General features: G+C 44.0%; 1 protein-coding gene across 2 annotated transcripts in view; it reads right to left on the bottom strand.

Moving 5' to 3' along the window:
• Positions 1–24,717, bottom strand: part of LOC138264458 (sodium- and chloride-dependent neutral and basic amino acid transporter B(0+)-like) — a 245,105-nt gene that overhangs the window by 101,442 nt on the left and 118,946 nt on the right. For both annotated transcript variants that reach the window (XM_069212544.1, XM_069212545.1), the window contains exon 6: positions 23,111–23,243. In XM_069212544.1, the coding sequence (XP_069068645.1) occupies positions 23,111–23,243 (133 nt within the window). The remainder of the gene's footprint in view (positions 1–23,110; positions 23,244–24,717) is intronic.

Below are 24,717 nucleotides of genomic sequence, written 5' to 3'. Positions count from 1 at the left end.
CCGGGGAGTCAGTGGATGTGAGAGCGTGCATGCTGATGATGTCCGTAATGGAGTTGCTGATCTGCTGTCGGGGGGCCTGTAGATGAGGGTCCCTCGAAGGGTGGTGTTTGGGTCAGTGTGGATTTGGAAGTGCAGGAGTTCGGCTGTGCTGAGGGTGTCTTCGGTGTTGGTTCTGATCCTGATGGTGTTCTTGTGGATGATGGCAATGCCTCCTCCTGGTTTGTTAGAGCAGACCCTGCAGGTGATCTTGTAGCCGTCCGTGATGCCTATGGCGATGTCAGGGGCTGAGGCGGGGTTCATCCAGGTCTTGGTCAGGAAGGCGACGTCTGGGAAGTCGAGTAGATTCCATAGCTCTACTGCATGCTTGTGGATGGAGCAGGTGTTGAGGAGGATACATCTGAGATGGTTGCGTCCTGTCTTGGTGGGTGCGTCGTTGGTGTGGAGGCTGGTGAAGGTGCAGTTCCAGCAGGAGAAGGGTCCGCGGGTGGTCTGCAGGGAGGCTTGAAGGCAGGCGGGAGAGCAGCCGGTGTTAAGGGCGTGGAGGGTGGCGGTGTCGTAGTGAAGATGTGTGTGGCGGCGGTGGGGGAATGGGAACCAGCGGTTCTGGCACTGGGCGCGGTCAGGGCGCGGACAGATGCAGACGTGCTTGCCTTTGGCATTACTTCGGCACACCAGTGGCGCGCCCGTTGTGCACATCCGCTGCGCGGCCATGAAGCGCGGCCATGAAGCGCGGCCACGCAGCGCGGCTACACAGCGCCAGCCATTAATTGGGGACGAGAGGACAGCTAGGAGGTGGGAGGGGTATGAAAAACAGTGCAAAAAAGGGGGCAGAGATGAAATAGGGGGCAGGGCCACGGGGGCAGCAGCAGCGGGGGCAGCAGCGGGAGAGGGAGAGGGGGGAGTGAAAGTGAGAGAGAGAGGGAAGTGAGAGAGAAACAAGGAAAAGGAGCACTAAGGGACAGTAGTGGAGCAGAGAGCAGAGCAAAGCAAAAGAAGGAGAGAGGCAGAAGGAAGCCTAGTAGGAAAACAGAGCTCTCCCACTAGACACCAGGGATGAGGCGCAGGCAGAAGCCTGTGGGTGGAGGAGGGCCTCAAACTCCTGACAGGGGTCAGGAGCTCAGAGGAACCAGGGAAAGGGCTCTACTTAGACGGTGGAGCTACGGGAGGCAGAGCAATGCACTGACCAGGTCAGTGGTATTGCTCAGCCTACCATGCAGCGGCTGCCATTAAGTAGGGAGGTGTGGGGAGGAGAGGACAGCAGGAAGGTGGAAGAGGGACGAAAAACAGTGCAAAAAAGGGGGTAGGCCGAAAAGGGGGCAGAGTCGGAAAAGGGGGTGGGGCCACAGGGCAGCAGCGGCAGGGGAGAGAGAGAGGAGGAGAGTGAAAGTGAGAGAGAGAGCGGAGTGAGAGAGAAACAATGAAAAGGAGCACTAAGGGACAGTAGTGGAGCAGAGAGCAGAGCAAAGCAAAGCAAAGCAAAAGAAGGAGAGAGGCAGCCTAGGAGGAAAGCAGAGCTCTCCCACTAGACACTAGGGATGAGGCACAGGTGGAAGCCTGTGGGTGGAGGAGGGCCTCGGACTCCTGACAGGGATCAGGAGTTCAGAGGAGCCAGGGAAAGGGCTCTACGTAGATGGTGGAGCCACGGAAGGCAGAGCAATGCACTAACCAGGTATAAATTCATTGAAAAAAAATCAATGCAGATTTCACTCTAGTGAATTATCTCTCAATGGGGATAAAATATACCTTTGTCATAGAACTTTAAAGTGCTCACAAAATATTATTAATTGCATGGTACCATGGGGTGAGAAGGACTCAGAGCTGTATGGTCCTGAATCCTCAACTCTATTCCATCCGTGTGGCTCAGCCAGAAGGCAACGCAATAAATTTAATCTGAATCAAGTCAGCAAAAAAGGTTGGTTGGAGTTTGTAACCACTATAAGGTATGGTTCAACTGTCACACGATTTCAGTATAACATAGTCCCATATAGAGGGTTTACACAATTCTCTAATTTCTCCCTTTCTTGAGCTAAGTGTGTTTTAACCCATTTTAAGTCGGCACAAACAATCTGATCAGGAGACACAAGTAGTTTTGGGCATCCTAATTAAATAAATGAGTACTTAATGTACCTCAACCAAGGAATGCTACCGCACTTATCTAGGCTCATGCAATCCTTCAATATGGCCCAATTTAGCCCCAGCTCTGTGTTTGACCATACCAAAATAAATCTGAGAAGGGGTCGCTTGAAAGCTGATCTATATTATATCCTACCCATAATTCTTCATGAAAAATATAAGAAGGGGTAGATTGTGATAGAGCTAATAAACACCTCATAAATCTATTTTCTATAATTTGTAGCTCAAGGGATCTTTGCACCCCCAAATGTCATTGCCGTAACTTGTAATTGAAATACATTTGGCTTGATAGATTTTAATCAGGGCTTCAATTGGTTTTGTACCCAGTCTGGAGACAAAGTCACACACAGGCTCAACCTTGTCGGCATCAAATAGTGCTGGAATGAGCTGGGCTCCCACCCATGGGATGTCTTTGCATACTGCAAATAATGTTGGACCCAAATTATTGATATACTGGGTAAAGAGGAGTGGAGCTAACATACACTCTTGTCTCCCCCTACTGAAATGTAAAAGGTGTAGCACAATTTCCATCTAGATCATATCTTATCACCCTAGTTAGATCTTCAAGTAATTCATGTAAAAACTATCTTTGCCTCTGTAAACTCCCATGTTAAGAAGGATTGACCATAGTTTGTTTCTGTTAACTCAGACAAAAGCTGATGTAAGATATATAAATGCAATATGGAATAAACCACCCTTTGCCACTATATATTTCCCTAATATCATCTGGAGATTTAAACCCTGGGTACCCCTGGCTGCTCTAAAGCCATATTGCAAGTCAGGCAGTATGTTTGTGAATGTTTTTCCAGTGTGAAGGGCAAACTTTATATAAATCAGCAGGTACCCCGACTGTCAGTCTTATTAGATGAATATATAATTGCCTCAGTTACCTCTAATACCTGAAATTCTATATTGGGCTTATCTTGAAGACTCTCCTTGTTGATGATTGTTGAACTCATCGTTGGAACCTGGGCCATACACCCTCTAAAAGTGCTGTATGCAGCTATCTGGAGCAACATGACAATCCACTACACCTCTTTCATTTCTGGCAAAAAGCGGGCACTTGACTATTTACCAAAACCTTCAGCTACATGATAACATACTAGCCTATAAACGTTGGTCCCAGGCATCTTTTTTAGTTTCTTTTTTCCGGTCAATTATAGCTGACTAATACATTTATTGACAACTAACATCTTCAGATGTAGTCCTGGGGATTTTCTTTAGAACTTTCAACAAGTTTCAATCAGCCAGTGAACATTTGTTATCAAACTATATATTAATTATTTCCCTATGTTTGGCCACTGGATGAATTAAATATGCTGCAATTTATTTATGGGCATTGCTAGAAGCACTTATATTTATCTCTGCGTGAGAAGTGGCCTTTAAACAAATATCAATTGTAGGTCTACGGACAGTAGCTAAATCATCAAAAAAAGTCTCTATGACCAACATATTCCATTTCAGTCGGTGGCCTAGCACAATTGATTTTAAAAACTGGTTCAAAGGGCCCTCCTTATTCAGTGACTCCGGCACTTGTCCCTACTTTATGGTGACACAGAAAGAATTATGGTCACTGTGCTGATTCTCACTAACTCCGAAGCTTTCAACATAGTTAGCTTAATAGGCAGAGATAAAAACATAGTGTATATTCTTTGCAGAGCCTCAACCTAAAACACCAGGGTAACACCCAAATATTCCATACCCTTGACAATGAATTAGCAAACATTGAATTATGATCAGCCAAAATTGAGCTGAGAAAATCCCCTTGCCTGGAATTCTGCATATGTTAAACATTATCACACTGGCACATACCATCCATGGTGTTATCATAGCAGGCGGTAGAACAGGGTTGTATATTAAAATCCCCCATCAAAACTACAAAATATGGTTGGTGATGTTTATGAGCGTAGTTATCCAAAAGGTCTATAAGGCCAGTAAATGCCCATCATTTTAGCTTAAAATATATATTGTAAAAGTTAAGCAATAAAATATTTGGGCCTTTTAAAAAACAATAGGTTGACAGCTAACAATAATGAGGTTCCGGATCCAATTTGGGACATTTGACACTTAAGCCAGCATTTTTTCATGGGCGGTACATACCGCCTACCGCCGCAGTGATGGCTACCAACATACCGCCACCACGGCTACCATCCGTCCGCCATATTATGAGCACTTCCTGACTTCTGCCACAATAAGGGTGGAAATCCAGCAATGTTCATAGTGGCAGAAGGTGGTAATCTGGCACTGCTACCACCTGCACCGCCCTGCCGGTAGTATGCCACCAGCCATATTATGACCAGTAATACGGCCTGACGTGTCCTGCTGGCAGGGCGCTACGGACGGTAGCAGCACCCCTTCCCATTCCCTGCCAGAAGACCTCCTCCCCCAAAGGTAAGTCAGGCTTCTGACAGGGGAGGGGGGTGGGTGGTTGTACGGTGTTGTGCGTGTGTCTGAGTGTGTGCATGAATGTCTGAGTGTGTGTGTGAATGCGTCTGTGTGGTGTTTGTGTGGGTGTTTGCGTGTAAAATTGGTGAAGTGAGTGCGTGTCTGCATGTCAGTGTGTCTGTGTGTAAGAATGTGTGTGAGTATGTCTGGAAGTATGCGTGAATGAATGTGTGTATGTCAGTGCGTGAATGAATGCGTGTATGTCAGTGTAAGGGAATGGGTGTATGTCTGGTACTTGTGGGTATCTGTGTGCGTGTATGCAGGAAGGGGGGTGTGGGGTGAGGGGAGCTGTGACTGTAGTGCGGTGGGGAGGGGCTGATGTCTGCGTGTGTGGCTGTTGTATGGTGTATGCGTGTATGGTGTGAGTGAGTGGATCGGATGGGGTGGGGAGGTCAGTATGTGTATCAGGTGGGTGGTGAGTTTGGATGGAAAGGGTGTGGGGGAGCCACGTAACAGTGACAGGAAAGGAATTCCCTGTCACCAGTAGGGCCTACAGCCATGGTTTTCACGGCGTTGCTAATGCCATGAAAACCGTGGTGGTAGGCCAGCTCATAGTGCCATTGGCGGTACTATGCCGGCCGCCGGGCTGGAGATAGATATCTCCGGCCCACAGGCTCATACTGCCACGGCGGTATAAGTGGAGAAGTGGCGGGTTGGCTGCAGCCAACCTGCCATTCTCATAATGTGGCAGTATGTCTGCCAGCCTGTCGGCGGTCATACCGCCACATTATTCCTGGTGGTTAGAAGACTTCCAGGGACATAATGAGGGCCTTAATGTCTAAAGATATGAGTTAACGTCCTTCCCCTCACTCTACCAGACACAGCGGGGGTACCAGTTCATAAAAACAAAATATAACCATCCATATAAAGGAAGTTGGATGTGTCCCATGTTTCCTGTCAGCCTTGAGGTGGTCTTCCCCCAAAAGGTTTGCCTTCCACCTCCATTTTCCTGACCTTGTTTTTGCTGACCTTAGATTTTTGTTTTACTTTACCTCTGTCAACCAGCGCTAAAGTGCTTGTGCTCTCTTCTAGTGGTATATTTAATTTACTAATAAGTCACTAGTAGAGTAAATTAAATGCGACTAGTATGCCTGCAGCAGTGATTGTGCCACCCACTTCAGACGCTACTTAAATATTTCTCTGGCCTGCCACTGCAGAGCCTGTGCATGAGGTTTTAAATTGCCATTTAAGCCTGACAAAATGACCCTCTTGACAGGCCCAAACTTTCCTTTTTAATACATATTGACATAGTAAATGCCCTGGACAGCCCATAGGGCAGGGAGCAATATACTTCAAAAGTGGGACATGTACTTTTAAGCTTTACATTTCCTAGTAGTGTCACAAACAGTTTGGAGCACACCTGCCTAACATCCCAGCAAATGATCAGCCCCATTGCATCATGATAAATGTAGTTTCCTCAAAAATCGAACTCCGTTAATTTTAAATATTTCACCTCTAAATAGGTGCAGCCTTTGCTGTGCATCTCTGGACACATATATGTGTTTCTGGGTTAATCCCTTCTTCAGCAGAGAACAAATAAAGCACTTTTGCGGGGTGCTGGAAATGCTGCCATTAATCATCCGGTTTCAATACCTCTTCACTGGCATGCTGGTGCCTGCTCCAGAGCTCGTCAGCCCAGTGGCTCAAGGGAGCCTTTTTAAAGTCACAAACAGTTTGGAGCACACCTGCCTAACATCCCAGCAAATGATCAGCCCCACTGCATCATGATAAATGTAATTTCCTCAAAAAATCGAACTCCGTTATTTTAAATATTTCACCTCTAAATAGGTGCAGCCTTTGCTGTGCATCTCTGGATACATATATGTGTTTCTGGGTTAATCCCTTCTTCATCAGAGAACAAATAAAGCACTTTTGCGGGGTGCTGGATTTGCAGAATGTTGAACATTTTAGAAGAGCATATTGATATTTGTAGCACAGGTTTTGCAAGTACATGTATTAGGGGTCTTTAACGAGTAGCTCATAAGCTACTAGTAGCTCTCAAGCTACTCATAAGTAGCTCTCCTGTGTGCAGCCCAACCTACAAAAACAAAAAAAAGTGTATCTTTAAAACAAACATGTAAACTTGTCTGTTGTGGTCAGTATTAAAATTCTAATATAGCCTTAGAACCCGCCGTAGCGGGCTCTACCGGCTATTAAAGGCTCGCTCCCCACGTTAAATGCCCGAGCCGAAGGCGAGGGCATTTAACAAGGGAAAGGGCCTTTAATAGCCGGTAGAGCCTGCTACGGCGGGTTCTAAGGCTATTAGAACATTCTGCCACTCAGGGCAGAATGTTCTATTTAAAAAAACTAATTGCTCACGGAGCCCGAGGGGATTAAAATCCCCTCGGGCTCCGTGAGGCTTTGTTCACAGCTGCTGCTGTGAACAAAGCGAACATTGGAATGTTGGCGCTGCGGGCTTTTACCGGCCAGTAAAAGCCTGCAGCTCTCCATTGTTTTCAATGGAGCTAACAACATTCCAATGTTCTAATAATATTTATAGCTCTGGATGAACTTCATTGAACATAAGTAGCTTTTACTAGGAAAAAGGTTGGAGGCCCCTGTTGGTTAGCGGCTTTATGATCAAAAACATTTACATTCTGATCAAGTAGAATGCTCTTTTAATGTGTCCACTCACAGAATATGACGTTGGTGGAAGGTCACTTAGCAGTACTGATTTCTTGAACTCACTGTACTGAAGATCGTCAAATGTGTGACCATCAAAACAAATTTTCCACACAAACACAAGGGAGCATATTTATAGTCCCCCAGTGCCACCTTGCGCCACATGAACGTAATTTACTTTGACGTTACTGTGGCTCAACGAGGCTAAAAGACCCTCGCCATATTTACAGAGTGGCACAATGCATGCCACTCTGTAATCTTTTGCGCTACACTATGCCTCCGCCCGGCATAATGTATGGAAAGGGGGCGTTCTCCAGTTAGGGGAGCCGGTATTAATTCTTTATAATGGGGCCCTATGTACTCTGCAGGTGTAGCGCCAATATTTTTACACTACTCCTACAGAGTACATCAATAGGGTCATGAAAGATGTCAAAATGTTTACTAAAACATTCCCCTCTCTTTCCCACAAGTTCGTGGTGAAGAACAGATTCACAATGGTCGATTCATTTTGAATTTGTCATCTCTCTTAAAACATTGAAAATAGAAAGGACTTCATGGTAAACTAGGTGCTACTGAGCAACATATTCACTTTTACATGTATGAGCAACAATTCCCTTGAAGCTTTTCTGTGATCTCTGGAATGTCTGTTCCAGTTTCATATCTGGATCCACAGCATTGAACCTTCTTTCTCTGTTTTGCACCACAAAATGTCTATGGATGAATATTCTGTAGAGAAATGGTATTTCCACCTCTAGCTTCTTCACTCTTTCCAAATACCAGGACCTATATCTCAAGTAGTTTATGCAATCAAATTTGCAAAACACAGTAATTAGTAATGTCACAGTCTTCACGTGCAGCTCCCAATCACCTTCCCGATCAGCATGCAACAAGTTTTTTACTAGAGCTATCATGTGTAAAATATTTTCCCAGTGCTTGCAAAGTTCTGATTTTTCTTCACATTCTTTGACAAACTCTACAAACTTGGTTTTCAGGTTTTCTGATTTTGAACTGAATGCATAGAACATTGCCTGGCTTCACATCATGTCTTTTGAACGAAGTGCTTGTTGTGCCTAGTTCGCTTCTGAGATACGATTTGCAAAACCTGACTTGTCATTCTTATTCCAGAAAACATTCCAACACAATGTTTTTATAACCTCAGATAAGATGAGCATACCTTGTAACAAATTAACATAATGAGTTCCACTCAATACTGACTGGACAGTTTTGCTTTAAAAGATTTCTGCCTCAATAGGTGCATTGTCTATGCTAAATCCACTGAGATAACTTCCTGCACACCGCAACACAAATTTTGTCATGTGGAAAATGCCATCATTGGATAAAGATCATCAAATTCTACTGGATTGTTCATAAAAATGTTAGCTACAATATGGAAAACACCTTCATCATAGAAAATGAGCAGGATAGGCTGGTCTTCAAGCTGAACATGCACATTTTGGAAATTGTTTAGAGCTGCGTATACTGTTGCATAATTTGTGACTGGAGATGGTATTACTGGTAAAAACCCAACCTTCTTCAGTGGGACGGTATACTGGGAGATCAGAGTATGAATTCCATTCCACGGAGCAGCATCAGGTAGAAGAAGATCCATGCATCAGCCACTTTGAAACTTTCTGGTAGATTGGGACTTGTTGATGGTTTGTAGAGATTTTGCACATATTAGCAAGCCAGATGGGTTACAAGTTTGCAGCTTCATTTGTTTATGCCTACAGCTGACACAGCTTGTTTTCTAGTGAATGAAAAAGCACCAAGGCAGTATCATGTGTGCTGGATATTCCAGACTAAGAAGAGCTTTCTTCAAAATCAAAATTATCAAGAGGAGCAATTGTAAATCCTTTCCTCGTAAAGTGACTTGGAAGGGGTGTGCTGTTGGATTCACAAGATTTTACAGCATGGGCTGCTAACAAGTTCTTGCTCCGGTCTATGTCATTATAACTTGTTGATACATCAGTTGTGTTAATTGAAGCTATTAGCTCTCTACTTTTGCACTTGCCATAGATTGTGTGGGCATCATGTGTAGTGGAGTATTCTTTTTGCCATGATATAATTCATAAAACATGATTTGGAAAAGGCAGTACAGTTGCACAGCACTTCTTTGCTAATATCGTCAAAGTCATCATCAATGTTGTCTGCTTCTGTTCCAAACTCACAAACTTTAGTTTCTAATTGATAGACCTGACAGTAGCCTTAGGGTGGTCATTTCCCAACTTTTTGACTGCCTCCTTCCACTTTTCTGAGACTGCTGGTTTTAGGACTCTGCACACATTACCACTGCTAACCAGAGCTGAAGTGCACATGCTCTCTCCCTTAAACATCCCCATTTGGCATAGTTGGTTTACTTATAAAAGTGCACTAAATGTGTCCAGGGCATATAAATTAAATGCTACTAGTGGGCCTGTAGCACTGATTGTGCCACCCACATACGTAGCCCCTTAACCATGTCTCAGGCCTGCAATTGCAATGTCTGTGTGTGCAGTTTCATTGCCACTTCGACTTGCCATTTAAAAGTACTTGCCAAGCCTTAAACTCCCCTTTTTCTTATATAAGTCACCCCCAAGGTAGGCCCTAGGTAACCCATAGGGCAGGGTTCTCTGTAGGCAAAAGACAGGACATGTACATATGTGTTTTATATGTCCTGGTAGTGAAAAACTCCTAAATGTGTTTTCCACTACTGTGAGGTCAGCTCCTTTCATAAACTAGCATTAGGACTGCCCTCATATACTGTTTGAGTGTTAGATTCTGACCTGAAAGCGGGAACCAGGTCATATTTAATATGGCCAGAATGGTAATGGGAAATCCTGCTTATTGGTGAGGTTGGACTTAATGTTACTATTTTCGAAAGGCCACTTTTAGAAAGTGAGCATTTGTCTGCACTTAAAAACTGTTAGACCTGACAGCCTTAGGGTGGTCACCCCTAACTTTTTGGCTGCTTCTCTCCACTTTTTTAGATACTGTTTTTGCTGGTTTTAAGACTCTGCGCACTTTACCACTTCTAACCAGTGCTAAAGTGCATATGCTCTCTCCCTTTAAACATGGTAACATTGGATCATACCCAATTGGGCTATTTAATTTACTTATAAGTCCCTAGTACAGTGCACTATATGTGCCCAGGACCTGTAGATTAAATGTTACTAGTGGGCCTGCAGCACTGATTGTGCCACCCACTTCAGTAGTCCCATAACCTTGTCTCAGGCCTGCCATTCAAGGCCTGTTTGTGCAGTTTCACTGCCAATTCGACTTGGCATTTAAATGTACTTGCCAAGTCTAAAACTCCCCTTTTTCTACATATGAGACACCCCTACGGTATGCCCTAGGTAGCCCATAGGGCAGGTTGCTGTGTAGGCAAAAGGCAGGACATGTACCTGTGTAGTTTACATGTCCTGGTAGTGTAAAACTCATAAATTCATTTTTGCACTGCTGTGAGGCCTGCTCCCTCCATAAGCTGACATTAGGGCTGCCCTCATACATTGTTTGAGTGGTAGCTGCTGATCTGAAAGGAGTAGGAATGTCATATTTAGGATGGCCAGAATGGTGATATAAAATCCTGCTGACTGGTGAAGTTGGATTTAATATTACTATTTTAGAAATGCCACTTTTAGAAAGTGAGAATTTCTCTGCATCTTTCTGTGCCTTACAATCCACGTCTGGTTGGGTTTAATTGGCAGCTCCTTGTGCATTCACTCAGACACACCCCAAACACAGGATACTTAGCCTCACCTGCATACATCTGCATTTTGAATGGGTCTTCCTGGGCTGGGAGGGTGGAGGACCTGCCCTCACACAAAGGACTGTCACACCCCCTACTAGGACCCTGGCAGACAGGATTGAACTGGAAGGGGACCTGGTGCACTTCTAAGCCACTCTTTTAAGCCTACCCCACTTCAAAAGCACATTTGGGTATATAAACAGGGCCTCTGCCCCGACCAACTCAGACACTTCCTGGAGAAGAAACTTGTAACCAGAATCTGCATCCTGCCAAGAAGAACTGTCTGGCAGCCCAAAGGACTCACCTGACTGCTTTCTGTGAAGGACTGCTGCCTTGCTGTTGCCCTGCTGCCTTGCTGCTCTCTGGCTGAGGTGAAGAAGTGCTCTCCAACGGCTTGGCTAAAGCTTGCCCCCTGTTCCCTGAAGTCTCAGGACCAAAAAAGACTTCATCTCTTCAAGAAGGCCTCCTTGTGCGGTGAAATCCAACGCACAGCCTGCCAGAAACGACTCACAGCCTGCACTGCGGTGAAAATTTCACCACACGCCGAACTGGAATGGCGCAGCCTGACTTCGCAACGAGTAGATCAACGCAGTGCCAGCGTAGTGACCAGAAAATCGATGCACGACCCACTGAATCAATGCACAGCCGAGCCGGAACGACGCAGACTTATTTCCGGAGAGGAATCGACGCAGCGCCTGCCATGCGGTAGAAAATTCGACTTCATCCTGCCAGCGCAGGAAATCCACGCACCATCCCTGGGGTGTCTGAAAACCATGCAACCTGAAGAGGATCCACGACGAGCGCTGGAAATCGACACACAGCCATCCTGGCGTGAAAACTAAACGAAGCATTGCCGTGTGTGGCCCGACAAATCGGCGCACACCCCTTTGTTTCCACGCTTCTCCTCCTCTGCGGTTCTTTCCAGAGATTTTTCACGCAAACCAGGTACTTTGTGCTTGAAAGAGACTTTGTTTGCTTTTAAAAGACACAAGACACTTTGGCCCTCATTATGACCCTGGCAGTCTGCGGTAAGTTGGGAAAAGATACTGGCCTCTGACTTTTCTTGAAGGACTCTGTCCTCCCCAAAAGTGGATTGAGTTTGCCTCCTGTTTCTGAAGTCTCAGAGCCAACAAAGACTTCACCTCTTCAAGAAATTCCTTGTGTGTCGAAAATCGATGCAACATCTGCTGAAATTGATGCAAAGCCTGCATTGAGGCTGAGTCATCACTGCAGTCATCCGGAACGATGAAGCCTGGCCTTTCCGGATGGAAATTCAGCGAATCGCCTACTTTGCGATGAGAAGTTCGACGCATCGCCTACTGGATCAACGCAGCACCTGTTCCTTCTTCCAGCGCACCAAGGATTTTCAACTCATCGTCCCTGGGTGTAAAAATATCCTCACATCATGGTGAGGAACCGCCAATACTGTGCGCCATAAAATGACGCAAACCCCTTGCAGTGTGGAAAGAAATGATGCAATGCCTGTGCCACGTCGAAAAGTCTGACACAACACCTTATTTTTCCATGCATCTCCTCCTCTGCGGTCTCCATGCGCCATTATTTTTGACACATCCCACGTACTGTGTATAACAAAGAGACAACTGCTTATTTCTAAGGATTGAGACTCTTTTGAACCTTTTAAAAGTAATGCTGTGCCTATTGGATCTTTGTCACTTTGACCTTATTCTATTCAGATAAATATTATCTATTTTTCTAAACCGGTCTGGTGTTTTCACCATGTTACTGTATGATTTATTGCACAAATACTTTACACATTGCCTTCTAAGTTAAACCTGACTGTTCAGTGCCAAGCTACCAGAGGGAGGTCACAGGATAATTTCGATTGTGTTGTGACTTACCCTGAGTAGGATTGTGGCCCCTACTTGGACAAGGGTATATACCTCTACCAACTAGAGACCCCATTTGTAACACTAACAGTTTTGTTTTGCTGATATTAAACAATGATGTAAAAATGTTAAGACAACATCAGGCACTCTTGTTGACTACCATGATTTGTGCAGCTCTGGAGCATCACAACATTTGTCAGTAAGTCCAAAATCTAAATCTTTCAGGATGTTTCTTAATATGGGCCATGTTGATTTTACTGCATCCTGTGATTTTATTTTGGAAGCAAGAACTTCAAGAGACACATAAGCTGAGAACACCATAAGTGGCTCATTCTTTTTGTTAGACTGGTAAAACTAAATTCTGTCATTCTACATTGCCACCAGAAAAGTCTTAATTTCATTATTATGGATCAATACAGTTTCATCAATGTCGACCATTATTTCTCTGATCTCATTGAGTGTGAACCTGTAGTCAGCACTCAAGTGTGGCTTTAAAACTTTATTTGCTTTTTCAAAGAGTGCAAACTTGACTGAAGGCTGGCGGTTACGTTGCTGCTGGGAACGCATTCAACATTCATATTTTCAAATATATGCTCGCATGCAGTTCAGATGGGCATCCAAATTTGCTGCAAATATAACCACCTCACAGTAAAGATAGGCTATTCGTCGGAAAACTTAATCTTGGAAGAAACTAGCTGCTGATAAAAACATGTTTGCCCTTTGAAACTCACATACTCTGTACTTTGTTCTTTCATCAATCCCTTTGGCCCTTGTTCTGGCTACCCACGGATACCATGTTTAAGATCCTCTGCTTTCTGGTCAGTTGTTGAAGGTAGACAAGGGGTAGCCATTGATCTTCTAAGTTGATGGGCACTGGGTTTGGTTGTCGTCGCTTTCTCAGAAGTCTCAGATTCTTGTTGTGATTCACTGGTTTCTGCTATGTTTTACATATGTTTCCCAGGCTTTTTCTCATTGTATATGACTTGTAGCACTTTTTTGTTACAATAATAAAAAATCTTGATCCTCTTCACCCATCAGTTTCAATCTTTTGTGAACTTCTCATATTTCTGCATCATCTCTAACTCTCTTCTGTCCAGTGATTATTCAATAGAAAACCCAAAACAAAAACAATAGTTCAAATAAATTACCAATATGATGGCTTAAACACATTATAGAGCCACCATTCTGGGAGATGGCGGAAGGGCTGCTCTGAGGAGTTTTTTTCTGTCTCTATAGGACTACTTGTCCCTCAAAACCTATGTTATGAGACCGAAGTGAAGTATATAGGTCTCATGATTCCTGAAATATTACATCATTACTGCAGCACACCTGCCATTTTTAAAAATGCTGTCCAGAACAAATCGACCCAGATTAGCAATGTTACCCAAGCTAAACTACTTCTGTAATGATACTAAAACACAAATGAAAAAGAAAATCTTTGGACAACAGCTTTTTTAAAAGGGTATATCAAGGGACCAGGACTAATAACATCTGTAGTCTGGAGCCAACACAGGGAAAGCAGGATGCTTGGGGACTTCAAGGTAAACATCCATAAGCTTCTCTTTTAATTCTAAGGCACAACCAGGTACAATACTCAACCTCAGACAGCTCTTCAGTACAGTTCTGGACCTGTGGATACTCTGCCAGGAAAATGGACTGCTGTGCTGATACAAGCACTGCCACTCTGCTGGACTGAAGGACCTGCTGCCCTGCTGTGCTAACATGTTGCATGCTGCTCTCTTGTCTAGATAGGGAAGGACTGGACCTGCATCTCCTGGACTCAGAACCCAAAGTGACTTCAAGGGCTAGTTGGCTGGCCTCCTGACCTGAAGCCTCTGGGACATAGCAGGCTTCCAACAGCCTTGCCTCTGGACTCTGCCATCTGAGAGACTACCTTGAAAAGTGGTGGCAAATCAGTCCTGGGCCCTTTGCAATAGTGATAAGGTGCTCTACCAACCTCTGTGGATCCAGCAGAACTGATGCATCTCCTCTGCTGTGCAGCTCAAACTCAAGTACAACCGATGCATCACCACTGCTGCGTGAATTGGACGCGTCACAAAGACACACATTGCAGCTCTATGGAAACAACGCATGACTCTGACAACGGGGCGCATCCTCTGTATATTTTTTGCACTTTGATATACTTTGTTTGCCCTCTTGGGACAAAATTAATATTGTTTTACACACTGTGTTTGTGTGTGTATTTGTAATTTTCTAATAGTATGATTGAGGGTTACCTTTTTTGGAAAGCCTATGCAGAATTCAATAAGCATGTATTGGTTAAGGTGACAAACCAATAATAAAGGCTAGGGACCTGAATGGTTCTTAGGAAAGATGTATGTCTGCTGTCATAGGTCTGGTATGTTATGAAAAGTTAAGACAAAGACAGTAAGCCTATTGTGAAAAGTATTGTTAAAGCTCATAGGCTTTGAAGGGTGGACTGTCATTAGATGGTGTTAAAAGGCAGTATTGTTTTACACCGAATCCCACATATTACTGTAGAAGACACGCGTTTTTTTTGTTACCCACTCTGACAAACACTTGGGGTCTGATTCACAAAGGTAACCTTACACTTTTGTGTAATTTTCCTTTCTTTTAGTATTCATAAACTGCAGATTAATAGTAGGTTTATGACCGCAGAGACTCTGCAGTAGGGGCAGAGAACTCTGCACATACAAAATAGGACAGGCCTATCTTTTTATATGTGAAGTTCACTACCCAAGCTTCAGAGTCTCTGCAGTTGTAAACTTACTATTTACTACTATCAACTCTATTTACTACTATCAACTCGTAGTTTGTGAATACCAAAAACAATGTAACCCTACAGAAAAGTGTATGTTTACCTTTGTGAATTAGGCCCTCTGAGCTAAATATATGCAACAGGATGATCCTTGTTAGGCCATTATAGAGTGGTTGAATATTGTTCTGCCAACTGTTTTTTTTGTGCATATGTGTAAATTTATGACTGATGGTTTCAGCTTGTGTGCAATGAAGAAGGCATCTGTTGGTTGCAGCAAAAAAACAATCATGAAGGAAGATGATAGGCTTGATTGGTTCATTGGGAAAAGTTATGTCAGATGACATAGGTCTGAACTGTTTATTTTGAACAGGTATGAAAAAACATAGTAGGCCAGACCTATTGTGAAAAACATTTATTAGGGCAACAGATGGTTAAGGGTGGATTGGTATTACACTTTGCGTTGAGGGCTCTGGATTCTTTTTTTTTTACATGGAATCTCAGAGATTAACATGGTAAGTTAGGGTTTTGGAGTTGGTTACCTTTTTGGATAGACCCTTGTAGAATATTTGCATAATGAATACATTATTGATCTATGTGCCCAGTGTCTCCTTAGAAGGGCTGCTCTCCGTCACATTGTACACTCACAAGAATTATGTGATGATGTGGCTGACTTTTTTTTAAAACCAAAATTAGTAAGATCTTGTAAGAGATTGATACCACTTCCCAGCCAGGAGCCACTATAACTCAGACTGCTTCAGAGACAGCTGAGTGCCATATGGATAGGCTAGAGAGCTTTGGCCCCTTATTAGAGGAATGTTTTCAATTCATTGCCATGTCAGCCTCCTCGGGTTCACCTCTAGCTCCTCTAATTCCCAAGCTATAGAAAGAGTTTGGTGATGACCTCTTCCCTCTTAGTTGACAAATTTGTAATCAGTTCCTGCTGAAGGGTGAGGTACCACACATATGGAAAAAGGCAATTGTTACCTCCCTTTAAAAAAAGCAGCTGCAGATCTATTGGTCTTAACAACTATAGGCCCATCTCACTACTGCCTTTCCTGGTGAAATTGCTGGAGCGATATGTGAATATGAATCTGTCTCAGGTCCTAGAAGCCTTTTCTCTATTGGAACACGAACAGTTTGGCTTGAGATGTGGACATGGAACTGAGTCTGCAATTCTGGTTGCTATGGACGCTTTGAGGTTGAGGGTGCACAGTGGTCAGTCAACAGTCTTGGTGATGCTTGAATTGTCGGCTGCATTTGACACTGTCAACCATGATACCTACCTAGACATATTAACCTCAATAGGTATACGGGATATAGCATTAAAATGGCTGAAATTTTATCTTTCTAAGCGGTGTCAGGTGGTTGCTCTGCCCCCCTTTCAGGGAGTAACTCGGCTCTGCAATCAGCCCCATTTAATTAACATATATATGAGACCACGTATTTCCCTTATTAAGGCACATAACACTAGAGTGGTCACCTATGTAGATGACACACAGCTGAGCCTTGAAAAGATCTGCATTGGCTTCCAATCAAGCAGAAGGCTATTTTTAAGACAATGTGTATTGTCTTTAAGGACCTTGAAGGTAGGACGGGGGCCCAGCTACAAGAAGGACTGAGAAGCTATACTCCTGGAAGAGCCTCCGCTCGAGCACCGGAAATCTGGTGTGTGCTAACAGGTTTCTGAAAGAACGCAGAGGTAGTCAGACCTTCACAGTAAAAGCAGCTCAACTATGGAATAAACTGCCTTTGACCATTAAAAGATCGTCAGATTTGTTACAGTTTAGGAAAGCCTTGCAGACCTGGCTTTTCCTCATAATCACATTTCTGTCTTATTGGAATTGCATTTACGTGCGCAGCATCAGGTGTCTGTTCTTTGTCTTTAGAGCAAGGGTACAAGAGTGGTAATAGTTGCGCTTTATAAATGCCATAAACAAATAAAGTGTCTAATTGGTTGAAAAAAACTATGTGCAGAAATTAAGTTGATTCTATACAAGAACAGAGGGGTAATATGCTGTGACATTTTCCAACAAACTGAAAAGTTTGAGGGGTTTGTATAAAGTTTTAGGCAAACAACCCACTTTTTCTAGAATAAGCTATGTCTCCATGAAACCTGACTTGGGGCTGAAAGTAACCTCCCTTGCCTGCCCAACCAATGACATTTCAGGAAGTGATGTTGTAGGAAGCACTATTGAAGAAGTGGCACAGTGCGACCTCCACCATCTTGGAGCCTTACAGCGTGAGATCAAAGACAACATTTGCTCCCCTACTATCGTGCACTGTGCAGAAAGTGACACTGCAGGAAGTGACATAATTGAAAGAGACAAATGTGGCAGCCACCAATTTCCAGTTATCAAAGGGTCAAACCACCCCCCCTCTTTTCTCCACACCAACATGCAATGCACAGATTTGATGTCACAGGAATGTTCATGGCAGGACTGTTTGTTTTTCTATGTACACCCAATTCATCTTAGTTTGGAAACTTCTTGAATTCCAGATTCAGAGTGATGCTAAAAAATCATCTATTAGCACAGTTTACCTCGTTTCTGATAATTGCATCACTTTGTTCTACTCTGATCTAGGTCTGGTGGTTAGATTACCAAACTAGCTTCTGAACCACTCCCGTGTCAACTCTAAGAATCAAACTTTATTGATTCTTTTTAGGCATTATCATCTTGTCAATAATATTGCTGTTCAATCATTTGTAGTTGTCAACCACAGGACCAATTCATTGAACAAAATGTAAAAGTATATGCAGGATTGTACGTTTTTCAGACTCACATGGGAATGACGCCATCCGGGCCCATGTTACCCTTGTACATACATCAACATAACAGACTAAGAGCCTGCTGTGCAAATGCACACTCTTTCTTTTCCCGGTAGAGAATAACAAAAGTATACTAAGGAGTCCAATAATTTATTACGCTGTGAAGCAGTGTTTTTTCTAGTAGTGAGCTGCTAGGGAAAATACCTTCTCTGACAGAAAACATTATTGGAAACAAAAAACACTTTTGTCAACAAAAAATATTTTGGTAGGACTGAGACATATAAACCAACAAACCACTCAGATCGAATATACACGACTTGATTGAATAATCTTAAATTGACCTTCTTGTCCTTTTACTTGTTCAACATTTTAATCAGAAATTTGGCTAAATATTAAAAAACTTTTTTGTCTCATTGGGAGTCCAGCTCTAATCCGTATTCAGACGCAACTGTGACTTTGTGTCTGAAATGTAATTACTCATTATGTGGTAGTACCACACAATTTTCTCCTGCTCAAATTCATCAAGTTAAAAACTATACATTTGTGGGAGGAAAAAGTTCTAATTCCTCTGTACTTTGCAGCTAGAAATGGAGATGTAATATTGCGCACAGTAAGGATCACACTTGACGATGTCGGTTTTGTCCTGATGCAGTATTACCCCGGGAAATACCAGGGCACCAGGAGTACGGCTCACGTAACTGTTGCATCGTTCCACTTATTGGAGCATCCAAGTGCAGCCCTGCTGCGACTGATCTTCCATTGATCCAATTGTCTGGCTAGGCCAGCCCCATAATTCTTAAACTTTAACTCCCTTGCTCCCCCTCTTCAAATGTGATTGTAACTCAAGAATTATGTAAACATTCTTGGACACTTTCTCTAACCATGCAGTACTAGCTCCTCGTGTCCTCTTTACTCTGTAAAGTTGATCCCAGCCCTTTAGGACCAAGTCGAACTAACTATATGTATTACGCCGACAAATTGCGGAAATTCGAGGTTATGCTCTTTACTTCAAAAAGAGCGCGATGCATTCATATGTGTAATATTTGGCAAGGTCGGTATCGGTAATATGTGCGGTTTCATTGTTGCAGAAGAACAGCTCTTCTCTTCACATCGTCAAAAAATGCGAGATGAACCGGTTCTGCAGAACATTTTGTTCTGACCTCATTTGGCAGACACACACTTGCACTGCAGGCTTTTAAACTGTAGTTTTCTTTTATAAACGAATTAATATTTTTAAAGCTATAAAGTCAGATATTTACAAATGCCAATGCACACACTAGGAATGGGATGATACGGGTTTTAGGGATCATTTCTCGCTTCAGGATATTGCCCAGTATGAACAGGAGACCTATTTCAATGGGTAAAAGAATCAAACACCAAAAATAGAGATAATCCTGATCACGTCAGGCTGTGAGAGTCAGGACAACTAAGATTGTAATTCACAATTTGTGATATTATTTACATTTATCCACAATTTAAGGAAGTGAACGAAATATATATGAGTAAAGAGCGCTATGCTTTCACAATGCATGTACACGTTTTATTGTTTATGAGCTCAGTGGAATCGACTCATTTGGGCCGATACATATTTTAAAATGGGTCTGCATCACAAAAGTGATGCAAACCTGTTCAAAATGTTTATTTTAGATTTACTTTCCAGCACAAAACTTGTCGGGTGCTGAAAAGTTGTCTGAAAGTAAGCCAAAGGGTGCTTTGCCTTTCTCTGCATCACACTGTGTCACAGAAGTTTTCCGTGGGTGTTACTAGGGGCAGCTCTTCCTTAAGGGCGGAGGAGCGTCACCCCCCTTGCCAGCAGCGGCAGCTGCAAAAGTTTTCCCCCAAAACTATAATAAACTTTGGGAGAAAGGGGTGGGGCCACGGGGCGATGCACAATGAGAGCGAGTGCTTAGCACTCCCCCTCACTGCACATGTATGCTTGGAAAGCCTTCTCGGCCCAGCCAAACACAAATGCGCAGAGAGAGTCTCTCCAGCCCAGCAACGCAGTGGGAGTGCCAGGATTGGTCTCAGGGCTGGCTGGGAGCCAGTGTCTGCAGCGAGACGGAGGAGTGGAGCTGCCCAGCATGGCACGAGGTAAGGTTTTTTAAAATATTTTTTATTATGTAATATGCCCCCCGCATGCGCCGCCCCACCCCTTCTGCGACCCATGAGCCATGACTGGGTGTAACATGTTACCCTTGCAACCACTCATCTTGATGCAAAACCCTATGTACTAACAATAGCAGAGAGAGCTTTCTGACAAAAAATAATCCTCTTTAAAGCTGGTGTTCAATAGGAAAAATGCTTTTCTTCTAATTTTTCCCACTTTGCATGTGTGCTGCTCTCTACACCATAAACCAAGGTGGGAAACGTTTTAAAGTTTGTCTAAACATATACGTTTTTATCAGAAGAGTACCCTTCAGTTCAACACCTATGCTAGACACGACACAGACACCTTTGCACTACAGTTCCAAGGTGTGTGTGGTACTTGGCAGCCTGATTGTGCTGCAGGACTAGGGAGAAAGCATGACAGTGCCATATTTTAGTAGATATGGCACTTTCCTGCTCTCTCCCTCAGGCAATGTAGCACAGAAACTTCGGTTGCTGTGCTGAGTTGCTTAACATCTTTCTAAAATCTGTGCCATCGAATGCTATTTACAACCGGAAATGTGTAAATTACACATGCATGATCTTCTCATAATTCACAAAGAAACAAAATGCTCTCAAGGGGACATTTACCACCACCCTTCACTACAGAAAACCCATCCTTTCAGGCGACCTGGAGCAAGACTCCCACAAGCTGTCAGAATTGATCCTCAGCCGTGCCAACGAAGTTGCCCCCACTAGGAACTCCACCGCCAGAAGAGACAACAAGCCTGCAAGAAGGTAAACTCACAAACTCTGCTCACTCAAGAGGGAATGCAAATGGCTAGAAAGGTGTTGGCGCAGCAGTAGAGATCAAGCAGACCACACCACCTTCAAAGAAGCTCTCAACTCATACCATGTTCACCTCTGAGAAGCCAAAAAGATCACCCTACTCAGCTGCATAGAGGAAAGCTTTCACCACCCGAAGGAACTCTTCAAGATCATCAAGCAATTCTCCCGCCCTGCAGCTACCAAAAATACAATCCAATCCTCTCAGGCCCTCTGCGACTCACTAGCCGATTACTTCCATGACAAAATCACAGCCATCTACAGAAACCTTTAACCCCAACTCACCAGCATCGACTACCTCCCGACCCCGTTGAATGACCCCCCCAGCCACCCGATCACAGACTGGAAGCCACTTTCCATCCAGGACACTGCAGCCCTCATGAGTACAGCCCGCTCTGGCTCTCCCAGAGACCCTCGCCCCCACTACATCTTCAACTGGGCCAGAAGTCAATCAGCAGCATTCTCACCCCTATCTTTAACACCTCAATCAGGACGACCACCATCCCTGAATCATGGAAGCAAGCAGAGATCAAGCCACTCCTTAAGAAACCCTAGGCCGACCCCAGTGAACTCAAAAACCATCGGCCTATTTCCTTGCTCACCTTCCCAGCCAAGGTCCTGCAAAAAAACATCAATCAACAGCTCCCCAAAAACCTGGAAAGACACAACTTTCTGGACTCCTCCCAATGCGGCTTCCACACCAACTATCGCACTGAGACCGCTCTCATCATCGTGACGGATGACATCAGGACCCTCCTCAACCATGGAGACAAAGTGGCTCGGATCCTCCTCAACCTCTTTGCCACATTCAACGCCATCTCCCACTAAACCCTCACCTCCAGACTCCACCACATTGGGATCCGAAACAACTCTCTCAAATGGATCCAAGTATTCCTCGCGGGATGCACCCAGAGAGTCTGCCACCCACTGTTCACATCAGAACCTGAGCACCAAATGCAGCATACCCCAGGGGTCTTCTCTTAGCCCCATGCTTTTCAAAACCTACGTGAGGCCATTAACTGAGATTATTCATTCCCACAGCCTAGACATCATCTCATACGCAGACAAAACATAACTCATTCTCTCCCTCTCCAAAGTTCATGCCATCCCCAGAGATAGCTTCCGCAACTCCATGTCTCACATCGCTGAATGGATGAGATCCATATGCCTGAAACTGAACTTAGACAAGACAGAGTTGATCATCTGTGGAAACAACACTTCCCCACTGGATGACTCATGGTGGCCCAAACACACACCTGCAAAAGCTCAATATATTGCTCTAAGATATATTTCCAAACTGGAGTAATAAATGAGGTGATAATTAGAGGCCCATTTTTGCCACAAATATTTAGGGGCTGACACAAATTATGCAGGTTTTACATTTGGAAAACCATTAGTATAGGTTATACACTGAGATAAATGCTCTTAACTCGAAGAACTTTGAGCCTAATGAACTATGTATATGACCTTATATCAATTACTCCATTTAGCTATGTTCTGTTTCTTTTCCAATCCAGGCCTCAATCTCACTAATATAAATTATGATTTATGTATTTAAAAATGAAGCAACATATTGCATAACAATCAGAAATGCAGAAGATTATGATGATCTATCATTCAGTACATGGAATAAGGGATTACACAAACCAATTAATGTGATTGTAAATAATATAAATTCAATAAGCTATTGTATTTGTATGAGAATAGCAACGGCAGACATCTGAATAGAGTAGAATGCAAACCATGTACAATAAACTAGCACTAAAGTCAGATAACTCCTCATGTAAGGTGTACATACACAATTAACACAATTATAAGGTTAGGCCTGGTATGGTTAATCTCAGTTGCCATCATTTTAGTATTGTTTTAAAATATTGTACTGTCATTACTGTCTACCTTACCTTTCCTGATGATTTTATTCCTTTGCACAGTGCTGCTCCAACTAGAATCCATGCCAGCAGGAGACACAGAGCAAGGTACCACACAATATGGCCAGTCTCATCCATTCCACTTGATTGTCGTAGTGCCACTTTACTAAAGTGAAAAAAGATACACTTGTCATTTGCTTCTGTCGGCTTTGTCATAACCAAAATAAGGCACTGTAATGATAAAGAGAGTGATAAGGGTCCGGAAAACAAAACATAAAGATTTTTGACGGCCCCATTCAATTTCCTTGGTGGTATGATAATGCTTGCTCCATACACCTTTTACCACCATATTATGAAAACAGGATTCTTCTAAGAGTGTAACGTGTGACAAGAAAGATTGTGTACCCTTATTATATTTTGTGGCAGTGGTGATGTGTTATGCTGGGTTTTGTGCTCATGTGCTATTGTCCTATTTATTGCAATTTGATGTTGTTTTAGGGCATTGGGTGGATGAAAATCCTAATGACAATCTCCAAAATCGCTTCTTCCTGTACCATGTGAACAGAAGGCTAGTGGAGAGCATATGACGTAAGCCGCAATAGGAGGTGAGCGGTGAGGAGCGGTGAGGAGAGGAGAGCAGGGAGCGCGAGGAGAGAGACGCGTGGAGTGACGCTTTCCATTGAGGGCGAGGGGGCCCGTGGAGCCTGAGGTCTGAGGCCCAAAGAGCTTCCCAAAAGCAGCCAGAAAGCCCGAAAGCAGCCTGAGCAGCCTGAAGTGAGTCCCAAGGTGAGTCCCAGTGTAAGGTCCGGTGTAAGGACGCGAGGAGAGACAGAGAGAGAGAGTGAGTGGACGCGGGTCTATCGAGGTTTGAGGAGCTCTGAGGAGTGGCTGGAGGAGTGACCCGAGGTGCAAGAGCCTGAGGGGCAAGGACCAGGTGGAGCAGGGTGCAAGTAAGGAGCCGGGAGTGAGAGGCAAGCAGCAAGTGGCAGCGAGAAGTAAGCAGATCGGTTCAGCAGCTGTATTTCCTGGTTGCTATTGTTGATTCTACCAGGTACTTACCAGGTCACAAGACAGATTCGAGCCGCGGTCATAATGTGAGTGCCTGATAGCACGGCCAAGATTGAGACCGCAAGAGAGACAGAGTCTGAGGTGAGGGGAAAAGTACCTACAACAGGCTGCAGTCAGCAGTCAGCCAGCAGCTAGTGGTTGGCCCTGTAGCTAGCCAGGGAGGGCCAATATTTTAACCAGCCCAGGACTGCGTAGTCTGCCAGGACAGCCAGGACTGCCTCCGATCCTCCAGGCCCTGCTCCCACTCTTGCTCCCGTTGATTTGAGCAAATTTGGCTGTTTCCCGTTCCTCACGTGATCTGTGCGCTCACTATGCACCAGTCATAGAGGATATCTCTGCATCACTGCGTTACTGCATTACGCAGTGCTGCACTGTGAGAGTTTTAGAGTTTTTGAGGCCTTTTCGACAGAAGCAATAGAGTAATAGAGGCGGAAAGAGTTGAGCAACGGGTCTGAAAAGGGCCTGAGGTGGAGGAGGTGCAGCACTGTGTGCTGGGGAGATAGGCCACAAAGCCCCCGGAGATCTCAGAGCCCTCGGAACTTGTATTGAATCAACAGGATGCAAAGTGTGGA

Source organism: Pleurodeles waltl, chromosome 2_1, assembly GCF_031143425.1.
Source record: "Pleurodeles waltl isolate 20211129_DDA chromosome 2_1, aPleWal1.hap1.20221129, whole genome shotgun sequence".
In the NCBI taxonomy this organism is placed as follows: domain Eukaryota; kingdom Metazoa; phylum Chordata; class Amphibia; order Caudata; family Salamandridae; genus Pleurodeles; species Pleurodeles waltl.
This window is presented reverse-complemented; position numbering and strand designations above follow the sequence as displayed.